A 19,550-nucleotide genomic window follows, 5' to 3' on the forward strand; every position below is an offset into this window, starting at 1 on the left:
TGCTCTATTGACACGTCAACCTACTCTTTCTCCTCTTGGTGCTATGTTTCCATCTTCCACTTCGAGATACGTACCACCTCATCAGCGAGCAACTTACAAGGGTATCTTGGGAGCACGACCTAACTCGACGGAGTCGAGTTCTTTTAAGACCGAGAGAGTTGATGCAGTTAGATATGGGAAATTTTGGGAGTAATTGGGTGATTTTTGTTTCCTTAATTTTTAGTGTAGGGTGTGGTAAATTTAGGAGATTTTATTTCAATTGCTATTTAGGGTAGTTTCTAATTTATTTAGTTTCCAATTTTTCACTTTGCTTCCCTTTATATTGATGTAACCCAATGAAGAATTCAGAATTTTGAAGAATTAGGTCTTGATATTTTTTTTGGGTGAGAACCATGAATATGGCTGCCGGTGATTCTTTTCTTCTCCCTTTCTAATAATTTCTCTCAGTCTCTTATTTTCCCTTCTCTTCTTCTTCCTTATATTCTTCATCTTCCTCTGTTATTCTTCTTCGTCTTCTTCTTCTTCTTCTTTTTTCTGGTTTGTTTCTCTACCCTGTTTCTGGCGATCGTTGCTGTCTCCTTGAAGCTGATCAATCTCCCTCATGCATGGGTTTTTTGGACTGAGATTTTGAGTGAAGGTAACTCTCTCCTAGGCGATACAAATCCTAGGTCATCTCCTTCAAGGCTTGGTTCTGTTGTGAAGAAATTCAACCCAGAATCAGATCTGAGCTCTTGCCATCGCAATATCCAGTTGCAGGTTCGAAGACCCCATCTAATTTGGAATATCGAGAGCCCCAAGTGCTGCCAACATAACTTCCTTGTGCTGCAATTCTCCATTCCAAGCCCTAGGTCGATCCAAGCTGGTGTGGAAGAGTTCCAGTAAAACCGTAGAGGCTGTCTCCCTTTTCTGGTTGTCGTGAGGTTGAAGAACACCACTTAAGCTAGGTTTATTTCTTTATTCCTGTTAAATCCCAGAATTGCCCCTATCTTTTGTATCTATTTCCCACTTTCTTTTATTCTATTTTATTTCTAAATCTACCCCTCCCTAACTAGTACGTTGCTTCTTCCTTTGATATTTTCTCTTCTATTGAAGTAATCATCTATTTACCAGATTGCCCTTTGTTAGGAATTTGATGTTATTTACAGAATCGCCATTATATTGATTTTTTGAGTTAATTCACCCCTAAATGGGTCCATAAGCAAACCGTTTTCTGATTTTAGAAACCTGGTTCGCATCAGTATTTCTTTCACTACCAAAATGTTCGACCACTACCGTCCATTGAGGCTTCGGCCAAGCATGGTCGACTGAACATGTTTTGAATCATGTCAACCGGTCGGGCCTAACCGGGCTTGACCGCTTCGAAACCTTGCACTGTGAATGCTTGTTTAAGTAAATGGGCCTAGCTTTGGGGGCATGGTATGGTTTATAATCGGGTCGTTTGGTATCAGGCTTTAATCGGACTACCTTTTTTTTGGATGAATAAATAAATTTATACCCAAAGAGAAGAGAAAATACAAGGGAAAAAAGGGGGGGAGGGGAGGCTTAAGCCAACAAGGAGAAGCCAACCCCAAGGGGAGCAAAGCAAAAGCAACTAAAAGCATAAACTGCAGCAACCAACAAAAGCCAAGAGAAGGCTAACAGCAACCAAAGCCAAAGCAAGGGGGAGGAGACCAGAGCAGGGGGGAGTGATCAAGAGGAGGGGGCAGGGACTGCCAAAAGGCTCCAGGAGGAGATTATGTGATCATTTCTGATGGAGTAGGGGATCGGCCGGGAGCGAAGGGAGCGGAGAGATTGGATTTTTGAGGTAACATCGAAGAAGATGGCTTTCCAAATCCTATCCGAGGATCGGGAGTTGGAAGACCATCTACGAATGTTGCGCTCCATCCAAAGATGAGTAATAGTAGCTGAGAAGGCACGTTTGCCAATGGTGTCGCAGATGGAGGAGCCAACAAATGTCATGTCAACCCAAATACATTCCCTATCAAAGGGGAGAATTAACCTAGGGGAAGGCTAGCAACGATCAAGGACAGTTTTCTAGACCAAGGATGAGAGGGACAAGAGAAGAAGAGGTGGGGGATATCCTTTTGACCATCAGGGCATAGGTAGTAGGCAGGATTGACAGGAATGTGACGGTTAATAAGGAAGGACTGTGTAGGAAGGAACTTGGAGAGACATCTCCAGGCAATGAAGCTGTGATGGGGAATATGGCCTTTGAACCAGGTGAGGTTACGCTAAGGAACAACAGGACTCGAGGATCTGACAAAGGACCAAGCAAAGGCAAAGGAGAACAACCCATTGGAAGAGGGAAGCCAGACACATTTGTCTTCCCTACCACGATGACCAGGGGGGATGGGGGGAGAGAGGCCCATAGATCCGTAAGAGGGGGGAGAGGGAGGAGGAGTCCAGCCCAGAGGGAGAGAGAATGGAGGAGACAAGAGAGGATTTGGGAAGACTAGGGGAATAGATGATCCTAGGGGTGACGAGAGAAGAGAGGATACCCGAGGGGTGCCAAGGGTCCATCCATAGAGAGGTCGACTGACCATTGCCAATGGAAGTGGAGTAGACAGTAAGGGTAAGGGGCCTGAGGCAGAGGATTTTACACCAAATCCACGAGGCATCAGAGGGGGAGGGGCAGGTCCAAAGGGAGTTATGGGTTAGGAGAGAGGAGTAAACCCATTCAATCCAGATGCTTCGATGCTTGGAGGCAAGCTTCCAGATAAGCTTGAGGATGCCCACAGAGTTGACCTCTTTGATTCTTCTAATACCCAGACCACCTTCAAACTTGGGCAGACAAACCTTGTCCCAAGACAAAGGGTGAAGAAACTTGGAGGAGTCAGATCCTTTCCAGAGGAAGAAAGAGAAGAGGCTTCCAATGGATTTGACAGTGGAAGCAGGAAGGACAAAGATCCCAGACCAGTAGAGATAAAGAGAATGGAGGACAGATCTAATTAGAACAAGCCTACTAGAATAGGAGAGGAGCTTGCCTTTCCAGAGCTGGAGCCTTTTCCCAATCAGATGAAGCATAGGGGAGCAATGGTGGGCAAATAGCCTAGAAGTGATGAGAGGGAGGCCCAGGTATTTGACTGGCAGGGAACCCAAGGAGAAGACAGTAATACCAAGGAGAAGGGATTGAGTTTCAGAGGAGGCACCAGAGAGGAAGAGGTTAGATTTGAGAAGATTGATGGAGAGCCCAGAAAGGGACTCAAAGGAATGAAGGGCAGACATAATAGAAGAGATGGAGAGGGAGTCTACTTTAGAGAAGATCATGATGTCATCTGCGAAAGCAAGGTGAGTGAGACAGATGGATTTACACTTAGGGATAGGGGAGATCAGGTGGACTTAGAGGCCGACTGGATGGAACGGGAGAGAGAAAAAAGAAGGGGGGAGAGGGGGCAACCTTAGCAGATGTCTCTCCCGGCGGGGAAGTACCGGCATGACTACCATTGACTAAAACAGAGAAGCGAGGAGTGGAGAGGAGATGCAGCAGAAGATCCAGTGGACAAAGGAAGGGGGAAAAGACATTTGTAGCAAGACTTTAGCGATGTAGTCCCAACTGATAGAATCAAAAGCCTTGTGAACAATTTTGAGAAGAGCAAAGGGGGAATGATTTTCCCGGTCGAACCCTCTAACAATCCCATGGCAGAGAATGATATTGTCAGCAATGCTCCTCCTGGCAATGAAGGCAGATTGGTTAGGGCTCACAAGGGAATCAATGACTTTCCCAATCCTATTAGCCAAAATTTTGGCTATGAACTTATAGAGCAAATTGCAGAGAGAAAGAGGCTTAAAGTCATTCATTGAATCAGCACCTTCCTTTTTAGGGATGAGGCAGAGGAAGGTGTGATTGATCCCCTTAATCTGGGAAGGGTTGAGAAATAAGCTCCTCACGGTAAGGATGAGATCATTACGAATAATGTCCCAACAGGAGGAAAAGAATCTCATACTGAAGCCATCAGGGCCAGGGGCTTTGTTGGCCTTGTGAGAGAGGATGACAGAAAGGATTTCCTCATCAGAGGGAATGGATAGGAGAGAAGGAAGAAGGTCATTTGGGACAAATTTGTTGAGGAGAAGGGAAGGAATAGGAGCGGGGAAGGAAGAAGAGGCTGGGAGAAGATTCTCAAAAAATGAGAAACAGCTTCAGCCTTGATTTCCTCAAGATGGAGGAGCTCCGAACCAGTGGGAGTTAAAAGCTTAGGGATGATGTTAACATTGTTCTTAGCTTTGAGAGAGCGATGAAAGAAAGCAGAATTGGAATCTCCAAGATCAAGCCACTTGATGAGAGCTTTCTGGCAAAGGAAGCTCTCTTCTTGTGTAAGAAGTAAGGCTAGCTCGGAAGCAGTGGACTTCTCATCTAAAGCGAGGACAGGGTTAAGCAAATCGAGCTGGATTTTAGATTGGATGAGAAAAAGCTTGTCCTGACAAGAGGAGACACGGGAGGAGATGTTACCAAAGGTGAAGGAATTCCAAAGCTTAAGGGCAGCTTTAACAGATTTGAGCTTTTTGGCAAAAGCAATAAGGGGAGGGAAGGAGCGGGGAATAGGGATGGACTAGGCATTTTGGACAATAGGGAGAAAGTCCTATGGGAGGTCCACATATAAAGAAATTTGAATGGTATAGGGCCGAAAGAACAGAAGGGGAGAACGTGAAGATCCATGGGACTATGATCCGAGATACCAAGGAGATCAAAACAAGCATGGGAGGAAGGAAAGGTCTCCAGCAAGGGCTCATTGACCAGAATCCTGTCAAGCTTACAGGCAACCCGAAGAGAACCAGCTCTACGATTATGCCAAGTAAGCTTGGTGCCTACTTAAACGGGCCTTAACTAGGCTACGGACCTATTTAAGTCTAAACCGGCTCTAAATGTGCCTACTTAAAATTCTTTTCTTAAATAGGTTAAAGGCCCATAATTGTTCAATTTGAACATTAAATCACTATAGTTTATGCAAAAAATCATCATAGCAGAAAGTGACACAAATCTTTAATAAAGAAGAGAAATGATATGAGATTATGGTTGTTCTTTAATAAAGGGGTCAAGCTCGGTCGAACTACAATGAGTCAGTTCAATTCGGGCCTATAGTCGGTAGGTTCAGTCGGGCAACCAACGGGCTAGCTACCTACACCGTGAACTCCCGTCCAAGACCAACACATTTATTAAACGGGCCACTCTAGGTCAAGCCATAAACATGCCGGGCTCAGTCAGGCTACTAGTGCGGGGTCAAAATTGACACCCCTATGTCTCGACATTGATAAATTGTCTCATCGGGTTTTCAAGTGCGGTTTTTGGATACATACTTAGAAAGGTTGTTGATGTTATGATCCTATAACCTGAAAATAGTTTGCAAATGAACATTTTACCTTCTTTGAAAGTATTCCATATTTCTATACTACGGATCATGGTTTGGATATTTAACCCATGAGTCCTCCACCTATTCCTGCATTGCTCCCCTTCCAAGTTCTCCATCAGTTTAACTGCCATTACTGGTGTATACGCCATCCCAAGACGTCTGCAACAGTTGGAAATTCTCTTTATGTCCACCACTGCTTACTTACCAATTGCAATTCATAAAAGTATGCATTCTTGCACTCAACAATCTTTGGTTGCTTATCCTGTTGAACAATTTATTTCCACCTCACATCTTTCCTCTTCCATTCAAGGTTTTGCCTTGTCTTTATCTGCTTATTCCATCTCTAAAACCTATCAAGAGCCACTCTCATCCAAAGTGAAAATCATCTATGGATGTGGAAATGGATGCTCTATTATGACACCAGAGATATATCTTGTGAAGTGTATTTGGGTGTATACCATTAAATATCATCCTGATGAATATGTTGAGAAACTTAAAGCCTGCTTGGTGGCTAATGGTTACACTCAAACATATGGTGTTCACTACTTTGAGACGTTTTCTCTTGACTCCTGTTGCCCGGCTAAATTATGTTTATGTACTTATCTTTTTGGATGTTAACCTTGATTGGCCCTTGTATCAGCTAGACATCAAGAATATTTTTTTGTACGGTGATTTGCTTGAGTTCCAAATGGAGCAACCTCTTAGGTATATTGCTCGGGGGAGGATGAAAGAAAAGTATACAGGCTTCACAAGGTGATTTATGGTTTGAAACAGTTTCCATGGGCCCGGTTTGATAAGTTTTAGCAAAATTATTATCGGTTGTGGTTTTACACAGTGCTATTCTGATCACTCAGTGTTTCGTTCGTTGTCATGATCCAGGGTGATCGTTTTGGTGGTTTATGTTGACAATATTATCATTTCTAGCAATGATATGTCTAGAACTAAAAATGTAAAAGTTCATTTGCAACAACATTTATAGATGAAGGATTTAGGTGCTTTCAGGTATTTTCTAGGTATAAAAGTTGTTGGGAGTAAAAAAGGTATTAGTCTTTCTCAAAGGAAGCACTTGATCTTCTATCTGAGAATGGTATGTTAGCCTTTAAACCTGCTGATAAACCTATGAATCCTCATCAGAAACTTATAACCTATGATGGTAAGGAATTTGCAGAAAAGCATCAATATCAAAGGCTGGTTGGCAAACTTCTTTATCTTACTGTAACAAGGCCAGACATATCTTTTGCAGTGGGTGTTATAGGCCAATTCATGGAGCTGCCTAAGCAAGCTCATTAGGAGGTTGTTTGTCCTATTTTACAATATCTTAAGGGTGCTTCAGGAAAAGGTCTCATTTACAAATCTTATGGACATGTTGGTCGTGTTGGTTACTTTGGTGTTGACTGGGTTGGTGTTGAAGGGGATAGGAGGTCTACGACCGGTTATCGTAATTTTGTTATGGTAACTTCGTCACTTGGAGGAGTAAGAAACAAACTATAGTGGCAACGTCTAGTGCTGAGACTGAGCATAGAACTACAACTCATACTATAGTTGAGTTGATGTCGTTAAAATCTTTTCTTCCAGAACTAGGCTTTCCAACTAATAATTCTATTGGCATGTATTGTGATCATCAAGTTGCCATTTATATTGCCACTAATTTAGTTTTCATGAAAGGACTTAGCATATTGAAGTTATTGTCACTTTGTACGAGATGTTGTGATGAACATGATCTCCACTCCATTTTTTAGCTCTGGTCAACATCAACTTAGTGACTTGTTTACTAAAGCATTATTTAAGAATGTGTTTCTTCAGGGGTGTTCCAAACTGGGCATGGGTGATATTTATGCTCCCGCTTGAGGAGGAGTGCTAAAGTTACTACTGTAGAGGTAAATTTGCCATATCTTCTCTAGTTAGGTATTGTGTCTTTTGAGTGTGTTACCTAATTAGTGAGGGCATAGTTGTACTTTCTTTGCACTTTTAGTTATAATATATCTTATTACCACCGATTCTTCTTCTTCTTCTTTTTCTTCTTGCTGTTACTGTTGGTTGTTCTAGGTCTGAAACTGTCACACTATGTTTCTATCTCGTCTTCTAACCTGTCCAGCATATATATTTTCTGGATACTAGTAAACCTGCAACTGTAGCCATAGGATGATGATGATAACAATATTATGATAATAATCATTATTAATAATTAAAAAAAAAAAAGGATTCCTATCTTAAAACAATAATTTTTTTGTTAAATGTGACTAAAAGCTTTTAAATATCTTCCAACATATTTTTAGTATTAAAAGCATAACATACCTAAGTATGGGTTAAAAGAATTTATAAATTTTAGAAATGAAAATGTAATTTTTGTCATGAAAATATAAGTTGAACAATCAAAAAGTATTAAGTAGTTCATACTTTTATATGGTAGTATGGTATGATTATCACTAACTTCCATCCCATCCATCATTCTTAGGGTCTTTGATCTTCAGACCAGGAACTTCCGCAGTGCAGCCACACCAAGAGTTATTCTTTTGCAACAGAAAATTTCATTATATCTGAAATTGCATTTGACAGTAGATATCTTAAAAAAGAAAAATTATTAGTCCTTGGAGTGTGCAAGTTCTTTAGAGTCACATCATCTCCTTAATGGAGCAGCCTGTTCGTAAAGACATTAGACACGTTTGGAGGGAAATATGACCGCTTTTGCTACAGGTGGTAATGAGGTTATTCTCCTCCCTTTGGACTTCACTTCTGATCTCCTTGCTTTCATTAATGGAGATTTGGATCGTATGGTTTATTACAGATGTAATTGAGTTAATTTTGGTTTTGTCTTTGATCTCTGTTGAATGCGGGGGTTCTGTCCCTACTTGCTTGGAGTCCTTCTTCTTCCTTTAGGCCATGTCTAAATGAGAATGATAGTGGCTGTCGAATGATAGTGGCTGTCATTTATGTCATTTTCTTTTCTTTTCCTTAATATGACACACTTACGGATTTACCAATAAAAATAAATTGCACTAGACTGAGCTTTGGTTTGGTCGTGAGTTGTCTAGCATCGTTCGTTTGATTTATTACCTTATCTCACATCCTAAACACCCAAAGGCAAATTAAATCTTTCCTAGTTCTTTTTCATTCTATTTTCTCCTTCATTTTGTTGTTCCGATTCCGAGAATAATTAGCAGTCTGGGATTTCTCCTATAACACCTAGCTTTAAAGAAATAATAAAAATCATAAATTAGAATCAAAGAAGAAAAGTTTACCTGCACCAGCTATAACAACTTGCAATGGTTTACTTGGACGAGGAGAGCTACGAAAAGATGAAGATAAGTAAGCAGCTTCTAAAAAATTAACAGTATTTTCAAGTTCTGGTCTTGGATAGTCCATGCAAATAACCTGCATAACAAGGACAAACTAAGGATTAATTGTTCTATTGATGGTCTAATTAAAATCCCATAACTAAATCGACGGATACATATAGGAATAATATACCTGCAAATAGCCAGCATGCTTCCTGGGGCTTGTTACAATGGCAAGTGAATTTGGAAATTTCAAGTGATGACCCATGAAACCACTGCCTTGAGATTCTAGTGGAGTTTTAAATTGCAAACTAATAGGGAAAGCAGATGTTTGGGTGGAATATGAGCTCCCCAGGTATCTCATATTAGTTTGGCCACTCAAATTCATAGCAGAAACATAACCTGTTACCATCATTTTCATCAATTCCAATCTCTCACATTAACTGTCATCAACTCCTGCAATCATGAAACTGTACATTAAGTACAACAGTAAGGAAACCTAGAGTCCCATGTATGTTAATGCTGTAGAATATTCACCCAATTAAAAAAAAACACCAAAATTTTGATATACAAGCAAACTAAATTTAGTTAGTTCAATAAAACATGCAAGCAAACTGATAGCTTCTCCAGCTTTCATATTAAGGAGAGCCCAGACTTACAGACAGTTAAAACACAAGGCAATGACACGCCATAAGGGGGTTAAAGCAACTAGCTCCAAAGTTCAACTCGTGTATTTTGATTAAGAATATATATATATATATGTTTAATGCCTGAAGAGAGGAAAAAAAAGCATCCCTGCTTTATGATACATGGCTTGACAGGAAAACAAAATCTTATATAACAAAGTTACTGGCTAAGGTCCTGATGCTCCAAAATCCAAAGCTGGGCAAAGGAACCATAATCTATGAACCCATTGACGTAGGCCTGCTCCAGCCCATTAGTAATTCCTTGATCACGAGTGGCATTATCCAAGACCCAGATGATTTAAAGCCTCACAAAATAGTTCAAGGGCATAATGGCAACAAATGAGCATATATGCCAGAGTTTCAACATCACTTAGAGACGAGTGCAAGCACCAGAAATGATGAAACTTCGAGGTATGAGATGATAATGCTTAAAACACAGCCCTTGTTAGATTCCCAAGCAAAATACCAATTAGAATTGTGACAAAACCCATTCTCTCATTCTCTGTTTGAGTGACAGGGGCTCTAGTAATACAACAGAAGACTTCAAACTGAGACTTGATTGTAAAATTCAAAGCCTAAAAATTAACTACCAATCGCCCATAAAATCTAAAAAAAATAGAAATTCACAAACTTTACATTTCGAAAAAGGGAAAAAAAAAAAAATTAGACAGACAATCGAAACCCCAAAAGGACCAGCTTCAGTACATAGTTGATTACAAAGCAGACTTCGAATTTCGAATGGTCCAATACCGGAAAGGAGGAAAGATGTTCTACAAGGTTACAGTGGAGACAGGATGAAGATTTTAAGTACTTCAAAAACAAAAATTCTGATCAAAATTAACTTCAAATGAACACTTCCATATTATTTAGAATATAGAAAAGGAAGAGTACTCAACCCTTCGAACCACAACTGAAGCTTTGCGTCCAACCACGTCAAATTCAGAACTCACGTATGCAGGACAATAGATCAACGTAAAACAGAACGAGAGAAGAAGCAAACTATGAAGAAAGAGAGAATAGAGAGAACTTCTACTCCTCACCTTCGGCAGGAGAGAGAGAGAACTCCCTAGTGGCTTAACCAACTATCGCTTTGCACCACAGGGAAGTTCGGCAAAGTTGATAAATAAATGCTATCCCAATATCCCACCGCCCGCAAGCTGCCCCTTTCTTTTCTTTTTCTTTTTCCTAAATAATAATGGTTTTGCCACTTCCGAGGTAAGTGTTAGAATGTCGCTCACGGGTTTATAGTTATCTAGGCCGTCACCGGGCATGGGGCACCGGGCATGGAAAAAATGTTGGAGATAAAAAATTCAAATTACCCTTTTAGAGACTCAGATATTTTTGTCTTCTGCTCACATGTCATGTTTAACCAAAGATAGAATTTATCCGAGGGGTAAAATTGAGTTTTGAAAATTCAAGACAAGACTAAAGTGCAATGGATGGATTCTAAGCGCGTGCGGCTCCAGTTATAAGGGTTAGCTTCTTTCATATGTAAGGCTTTCCACACCCTAATAGTTGGATTTTTTATTGCCTCCCCCAAAGAAGAAGGGGCTTGGGTCTAAGAAGAATAAAGATGTAAATTTTTTTGGGATTTTTAAGTTTATCTGGAAGCTCACTTTTAAGAAAAACATTTGGGTCGATTAGGCTTTTTTAAGGGGGATTTAGAATAATTCAATTTAGACCGATCTATCCCTTTAAACACTTCTTGGTTTTGGAGAAAGATCTTGAAGCTCAAATACCTGGATTCGGATCCTCTTCGATCCCCGAATGTACCTAGTTTGCATCAGACGTTTGGCAACACATGGGCAAATACCCTTGGCCGTCAAATATAAATTGGATGCACTAGTGCACTTGAAAGGATCTAGTTTCCAAATACCTAACATATGGGGTCATTAAATCTTGAATTGATGATGGTGCCAATCTTTGGTTGGACAACTGACATTTCCTTGGGATTCTCATCCACATTGTTGGTGATAGATCCAGATATCTTCTAGCTCTAACAGGCTATCCACGGTATGAGATATCTTCCTTCACCTCGGTTGGATTCCTTCTCCTTCTCCCTCCTTGTTTGTTGTTTGGGATCCTCACCCGGCCATTCCATGAAGGCCCCTAGGGAGTGGAACCCTTGGTGCTTGGTCTGCTTCTTCTTCAGGCCAATTATCCTCCAACTCAACTTGGAACCTTATTCAAGCACTGCCCTTTTGATTCCTTGATGCAAATTATTTGGTTCAAGAAGCACATTCCTTGCCATAGCTTTATTGTTTGGCGGGTCTTGACCCAAACCCTTCTTTCATAGGCATTTCTCATTCGGAGAATTTGACAAAAAATGCATATCACCTCCCTGCCTACACTTTCTCCCTCTCCTTGGAAAGGATTGCTGGCTAAATGTTGGCCTCAAGGTAGGAAAATTCTTATCTTTAAAAGAGAATAAAATTGGGTGGACAATTGGACATGACTCTTACCACCAAATCTGACTGTAACACTATTGAAAAGCTTGCCTTAGGTGTCACCATATATTACCTTTAGATGGACTGTCGATTCCATAGGCATCTAGCATATTTGGTATACATCCTCTTCGATGTTAAAAGCAAGTTGTTCATGGCCTCTTATCGATGTATTGACTCCTCCCTAAAGAATATGCTCATTGATGTTTCTTGGGGTCTTCCATTTACCTTGTATGATTGTTGTTATTTCCTTTCTTTCCCCCTCTTTAGGGGTTGTTTGTATTTTCGTTTCATTTGGTAATAAATTCTCCGGTCCCTATATATTCTTATTCAACCCCACGGTCCCTGTATATTCTTATTCAACCCCACGCTGCAACCACCACCCCCCCACCCAAAAAAAAAAAAAAACACTCATCAAGATCCTTGCACAACCCTCTAATGGAAATGAAACAAATAAAACTATCAGCTCCTTTGAAGCTACAAGAGATGCAAACAAACAGAAGCAATAAATTGGAATTTAACAGCACATACAGCTTTTTTTCATGCCATTGAAAATCCCAAACAAAACAAATTACAACGGAGATTCAAATGATGAGATCCTATGGAGTATCGCCAACAAATCCAAGATACCAATAACAAAGAACATGATCTGTGATTCATTTGAGGAAGAGATTTGAGGAAGAGGGAGGGTGGTGTTCACAGAAAGATGATGATGGGATGTCTAAGGTGCCATTTTCTCGATCTTAGTCTGCAACTTCCATGGCATCCCAGATCTTCATTGCTCCCATTCGCATTCCTCTATTTTATTCTGACAAATGGAAGAACAGACAGAGACCTGTTTTGCATTTGCAATGAGAGAGAGATTGATCATTGATGGCAAATTAACAAAAGATCCTACCAGGAATTCTGAGTCAAGCTTGACTGAGCCAATGGAGACGAGCAATATTGGTTGTTCCAACAACAAACAGAGAATCTGTCAACCGATTCACCAAGCAGATAGTGAGAGACAAAGAAGTAGAGATGAAATAAGAGTACATGAAAGAAGGCAAATGGAGAGAAATCAATCAAAGGGGTCAAGAGAGCTCTTGTTCTCAGCCGCAGATCTAGGAGTGAAAGATGACTTTGGTTCTGAATCGCAGACTCCATGGGCGATAGGACCATTGTCAATCTGCAGAAGTATCAAGCAACGCATGAAGAAATTTATGAAGAATATTTTACGGCCAAATCAGGCGAAAATTTGTCCAGGTATTACCTGGAAAATGTGTGGTCACTTGTAAAATGTTCCCCAATGAAAATTTTTACAATTTAAAAAAAACAAAAACACTTGAGATTTCGATATTACAGTAAAATTTTCATTTTCAACTATTTTATGCCAATATAAATAGAGCCTAACCAAAAGCAGGATCAAGAAACTAGAGGTATAAATTCCTGGTGCAACAGCCAGACCAGCAAGTTAATGTATTTTTTGCTTCTCTTGACCACCCAAATGTTTGGTACATCCTCAACATGAGCCTAAAGAATGACATTAAGCAAGTAGTCACACAACAGTTTCCGACTTGCAACTATGCTAGTGCCGAACTCGAATGACATTGGTGTTCTCATCAATCCCCTCCAGATTAAGGGCAACTTGCCATACTCCATGGCATAGGACAGTAACATCTTTGGTGATTTCTTTTTTCAATTCTGATAGGAGTTCTTTGAAGGACCAACCTACTCAATTGGGAGGTAACCCTCAACCGGCAAGGGCTACAAGACTGTTTAATCATGTGTGAGATAAGTTCTTGCCTGAAAAGAAATCTCACAACATTGTGAGATGTCAAAGCCAACCTAGGACTTGATACAGCTCACCAATAATCCTTGCATGAGCATGACCCAGTTTCAAAGTGATGGAATCGATTTGCATCTCTAACAATAATCTTCCTCTGATAAGCAAGTGAGATGAATTTGAATGTGGAATGGCAATCATTGCAGACCCTGAGGTTCTTAGTGACTTGTATAGGCATTCCAGGCTTGATGTGCATAATTCCAAAAGCAACAGCAAGCTTTTCACTGTGGTAGTTGAGGATATGTTCCTTGTCTTCCTCTTCTACATCGTGGAGAACACATGATAGGTCTGACACATAACCCACCATTTTCATCTCTACCATCAAATCCTCTACTTTTCTGTACACCTCCCAAATTTGTGGATGAGACTGATCTGCAGTATGGAACCCATGAACTTCTCCAGAAAATTCAATAACACTGAAGGCTGCAGGTTTCTTTAGTCCCTTATCCTTCATACCTTGTCTCAGCTTCCCAACTTCTTGCCATTTGCATGATGCTGCATATATATTCGACATCAGCACATAGTATCCAGAATGGTCTGGTTCAAGATCGAACAGATTCTTAGCTGCAAGTTCCCCCAACTCGGTGTTCCCATGGATTCTACAAGCCAAAAGCAAAGCTCCCCACACCCCAATCATTTGGCTCCAATGGCATTTCCTTTATCAGACCAAGAGCTTCTTGCAAGAGTCCAGCTCTCCCAAGCATATCAACCATGCACGCATAATGTTTCACCTCAGGGGTCACAGAAAGCATTTTCATGTCTTCAAAACATTTCCTACCCTCATTAACAAGGCCTGCATGACTACAGGCAGAGAGAATAGATGTGAAAGTGATGTGGTTTGGTAGAAAACCTCCCTCTATCATTTGTGAGTAGAGCTCAAGTGCTTCTTTACCATACCCATGCATGCCATACCCTGCAATCATCGAATTCCAGGAACTAACATTTTTTTGGCTTGAGGAACTGTTATTAAACATGTGAACGGCAGAGTCCAAGTCTCCACACTTCGCATACATATCAATTATGGCATTCCACAATGTTGTATCAATGACCATTCTGATATTGATGATGAAACCATGGAGCTTCCTTCCAAGGCGCAGAGACCCAATGTAAGCACAGGCAGAGACCGCAATTAATAAAGTAACTGGGTTGGGATTCACTCCATAAACCTGCATTTGGTCAAAAAGTAAGAGAGCTTCACTCGCTCGTCCATTCTGGGCATAACCTGAAAGCATTGAATTCCATGAGATACCATCTCTTTCCTCCATAAGATCGAAAACCAGACGTGCCCCTTCAAGGTGATCACACCTTGCGTACATTGCTATGATCGAGTTCCCCACAAACATATCTTCAAGAAAACATTTTCTGACGACATGGGCATGAACCGATTGAGCCCTCCTAGCATTTCCTAACTGAGAAACAGCAGAAGCAACGCTCACCATTGTGACTGAATCCGGGGAAAGACCCTCTTCCTGCATCTCTCGAAACAAAATTAACGATTCTTCGGGACGCTCCGATTGTTCATAAGCCGTTATCATGGCAGTCCAGCAGACAAGGTCCCTATTCGACATTGTATCAAACACCCTACGTCCATCATCCGTTTCACCACATTTAGCATACATATCCACCAGAGCAGCTTTGAAAAATAAATCCGACTCAAACCCAGTCCTAATGGCATCGACATGAATCAATCGACCCTCGAGAGACAGTGATTTTGAGGCGCATGACTTCAGAACAAAGGGGAACGTATAGTTGTTGGGTACGATACCCATTTTGCGCATAAGTGAATAGAGTTCGAGGGCTTCTGTGAAATGGCCGCCATTGGCATAGGCTCGGATCATGGTGTTCCATAGGAATGATTTTGTTCCAGAAATCTCATTGAACAAAAATCGGGCACTTCCCAGGTCGTCGAACAGAGAGTATTTGATGATGATCTGGGCACTCAAATGGGGGTTTTCCCAGATGAAACCGGTGGTGGATAGGGAAGCGTGAATCTGCTTGAGCGAATCCAAGCAACGACTGGACTGAAGAAGACGATCGTAGAAGGATAAGCATTCTCGCTGCCCAGAATTGGTCGCAGCCGTGGTGGTTATGGAACTGGAAGTGATGGATGTGGTTGTTGATGAGAGGTAGAAACGATGGTCTTGAGAGAGGTTATCAGCTGCAAATCTTAATCTTCTCCTACGCCAAGTTGAAGTTGGAGTTGACAGTGGCAAACAACCTAAACGTATAGGACGCATTCCCTTGGGATCTCATTTTTCCCTTGGATTAGCCAACGAGTATATGAAAGATGTACATGCTTTAACATTCAAAAATTCCCAAACGGCTCAAAAGTAATACAAGAGAAGACGAAATTCAACCTTCGGCATTGCCATCAATAGTGATTAAAGTTCCAAATATTTATCATTAAAAATTCATCTTCGGCATTTGCAAAAAAAACTTTTTAGATAATGGATGAGAGGTATACTTGTCATGATTCTATGTGAAATTTCTTACGACACATAAAACAAGAGCAACGGACTTGTAGAAAATTAGTTGAGAAATAGAGAATCTAATTCATGAATCAGAATCGAGCACCATGAGCAACCATAAAACCTTTTAACATGTTAAGTTCTCTATAAACAAGAGTGAACCACGTGAAACCACATGAATAAATTTTCACATTTGTGTATGTCATTCGCCTCCCTCTGTCTTTGGGCGCAAGTGTCATGCAACTTGGCAGAAAATCTTTTTTCCATAAAAATATAAGGGCAAGGGATGATTTTCTCCGACATCATGTACTAATTGGGGCAAATGGAAGGGTTAGGTTTCAAATCATACTATAATAGGATGTTTTTTGAGGAGAAAATGTGTGGGATTTTTTTTTTTTTTTTAATGAGGAGGTGTGCCAAGGAATTACATGACAATGTCATGTCTCATGTGGAGCCTTATTAAGACTCAGAGGGCGCCCTTTTTAGATCCCCCTAGTCAGGTGAATATTACTGTAGCAACGTTCTAATTTAATCGCATAAGATATTGAAGAGATTAGATAAGAGGGCGGACATCCACGCTTTGGTAGGGGTTCCTCTACTGAGACTTTAGTGGTTGCGAGTTTCAGTAGGGAAACAACTTCTTCACAAAGTGAGGGTAAGGTTGTATATATTATGACACTCCTCAAATCCCATAGTTGCTGGAGCCTCATGCATTGACTACGCCATTTTTTTTTTATTGAAGAGATTAGATAGTCTCTTAGGTTACACAATTTTATTAATCAAAACTCAAATATTAAAATATTGCTCTAATAAATTCCTACTCAAGTCTATCATATGATTACAAGAAAACCCATTTTACCCCTTTCGTGAGCCATAAAACTCATCAGCTCATTATAAGCATCATCATAATCTGTTGCCTATGAGAGGAAGCCACCAACCATGGAAGTAAGAATGATCCGAGACCATGAATAAGGTGAAGATCAAGAGAGCTCCAACAGCCCCATGGTGTTCCTTCATCCTTATGCATTGAAATTTTTGTGGCAATGGGATCAAGAAAGGAGCTCTTCTTCTGTCTTCACTAGATATTCAATGTACCAAAGCAACAATAGAGGGGCTACGTAAGCAATCGATAGAGAGACAGAGAGGGCACGAAGGGAGGCGAGGGGGGAATGAGGGCTTAGGAGTAATCTATGGATTCTTAAATATCAGGGTAGAAAGAGAGGTGGAAGTTAAGATTTTCGGGGGCATTAGATAAGAAGTTTTGAATAGGGGAGTTCAAATAATTATAGGCAAGTATAGGGAATTATTAAAAATTATAGTAATTTACATCCCCCTCCCCTGTATTGTGCTTTTATTCCAACCCCCTCCCCTATGTTTTCAAATATTCCGCAGACCTCCCCTGTCAGATAACGTTGTTAGTAGACCGTTAGTTGTGGATGTTAAAATACGATTCTACCCTTTTGCCTTTAACAGCTTATTCGTTTTCCAATTTTACCCTTATCCCTACCCTTTAACCCCCAATATGAAACCCTCACATTTCACTCACCCCCATCACCATGATGACGGCGACAAAGAGACCGACCGATCTCCACCGCCCTGTGATGTAAGTTTCTGCAACCAAATAATAGGGCTTTTGGATCTACATTCTCACCTTGATCCAATGGATTCTCTCTGTCATTTTCCTGTATCAAAATACTTTTGTTAATTATAAAAACACCTCAACCAAAAACAAACAAAGCACATTGAGAGAGTAGAGAGACTTTGGAGTTCTTTCTTGCTTTGTTGTTGAAGGATCCTGATTTATGGATTGAATACCCAAGCACTTCAGAAAAAAGATTTTAAAGCTTGTCTAAGGTAATAGCAAGGGTTAACCAAAACAAAAGAGGTTAGTCAGTGATTGCCAAAGTACCAGGTGGACAAAGAGAACAGCCATGGAAGCTCAGATCGAGGAATGGCTACTCCTCTTTTGCACTTCTAGTTCCTAGCTAGTCCATCTCTTCAAGAAACTCTATTTCTGTTGTTTCTTCCGGATCTTGCAAATTCCCGCTTCACGCGATCCTTATGGTCGCATTCTCTTGCTCATATTTCCTACTCTTCCCTTAGGACCTCCACCTGCAATTCCCTCTCTCTCTTCCCTGACGCGGGGAGGTGTTCCTCAAGGGTCAGTAGCTATTCTAAGTCGACCGCAGAGGGATGGAGCAAAGGGGAAGCCATCCATACTGAAGGCAGTAGTGATGACTGCAGGGACAATTACAACCACTCTGAATCTCTCTCCAATCGTTGTGAATTCTCCCGTCAATACGCAAAGAGTATCAGCGTCTTCCTACGATTCTATTTCTCTCATAATTAGGAAGCCTACAAGGTAACTCTTTTATCTCTCTCTCTCTCTCTCTCTCTCTCTCTCTCTCACTCACTTTATTTTGTGGTGATTCAATTATGTTGCCCCAACTCTTACTGAAAATTCAGATTTGTCTCTATTAGTTGAAGGATGACGTAAAAGATCTTTGTTAACATAATAATGCCTGCCGGCTTCTTTTACATTTGATGGTTTGCTGGACCAGAGTGCTATCGTTTCTCTCATTTTAAATTCAAATGCCAAAGATTTTCTTCTTAATTTTTTAAATATTTTATTCCTCTTCCATGGGATAGACTGGTGATAGTCGTTAGACTTTGTACGATACTTTTAATAGGTTTTGAAAAAAAAAAAAATTATTTCGTCGAGCTACCGCTCTCCCTTGTTGAATGTATTTTGAGAAGAGCGGTTCGCTGTGAACTGCGCAGCCTTCAATTGCTGCGCCATCCGTCACTCAAGGCACTGGTTGACGCTCGTCACTCGTCGCTACTTCAGCCTCAGTCTACTTGCAAGTGAGAAACAAAAGTAAAAATGAGTTCTTCACTCATCTTAATGGGTATAATGGTCTATTTATATTTTACAAGGGTGATTTGGATATTAAAAAAATATTTTGAAATCTTAATAGACATAATATAACGGAGTCACATTTTTTGTCAAATTTGTCAAAATACAGGGGAGGTCCGCAGAATATTTAAAAACACAGGAGAAAGGGTTGAAATAAAAGCAAAATACAGGGGAGGGGGTGTAAATTACTCTAAAAATTGTCCCTCTTTATAAGTATTGCTAAATGCTAACACTTTAACATCACTCAAATGAAATGAGAAACATTTCACCTTAAAAAAAAAAAATAAATATCCTAAAGGTCTTTTTTTTAAGGTAAAAATACCTTAAAGGTCAAAAATACCTTAAAAGGTACAACGCAAAAAGTCTGATACCTAGAGGAATAGACGCCAAATGTGGAAGTCATTCCGTTAAGAACACTGGGATAATCTTATAAAAAAAAAAAAAAAAAAAGAAGTATAAGAAACCTACCTAACTGGTATTAGTTTTCTTGTGAAATCTTTTTGGAAATACAAAATTTCCCATGAATTTGTTTTGTTGCAACTCATTTCACCTTAAGACAATGTGGGTTTGCATACATTTTAAATGGGAAA

The 19,550-nt window shown here is 40.4% G+C and overlaps 2 protein-coding genes and 1 pseudogene across 6 annotated transcripts in view; all 3 read right to left on the reverse strand.

The window, feature by feature from the left end:
* Positions 1–10,507, reverse strand: part of LOC122071327 (15-cis-phytoene desaturase, chloroplastic/chromoplastic) — a 127,828-nt gene extending 117,321 nt beyond the window's left edge. Inside the window, exons 1-3 of one of the 2 annotated variants that reach the window (XM_042635664.1) lie at positions 10,203–10,507; positions 8,814–9,076; positions 8,585–8,717 (exon numbers count right to left, since the gene is read on the reverse strand). In XM_042635664.1, coding sequence (XP_042491598.1) covers positions 8,585–8,717; positions 8,814–9,041 — 361 coding nt within the window. In that variant the 5' untranslated portion in view covers positions 9,042–9,076; positions 10,203–10,507. The remainder of the gene's footprint in view (positions 1–8,584; positions 8,718–8,813; positions 9,077–10,202) is intronic. The other variant, XM_042635665.1, reaches the window with a different exon arrangement.
* The window catches only part of LOC122071326, a 66,092-nt gene that overhangs the window by 28,228 nt on the left and 18,314 nt on the right, over positions 1–19,550 (reverse strand). The gene's annotated exons all lie outside the window — the stretch shown is intronic.
* On the reverse strand, positions 12,950–16,138 carry LOC122071325 (annotated as a pseudogene).

The sequence above is a fragment of the Macadamia integrifolia genome, unplaced genomic scaffold (genome assembly GCF_013358625.1).
Source record: "Macadamia integrifolia cultivar HAES 741 unplaced genomic scaffold, SCU_Mint_v3 scaffold_210A, whole genome shotgun sequence".
Classification (NCBI taxonomy): domain Eukaryota; kingdom Viridiplantae; phylum Streptophyta; class Magnoliopsida; order Proteales; family Proteaceae; genus Macadamia; species Macadamia integrifolia.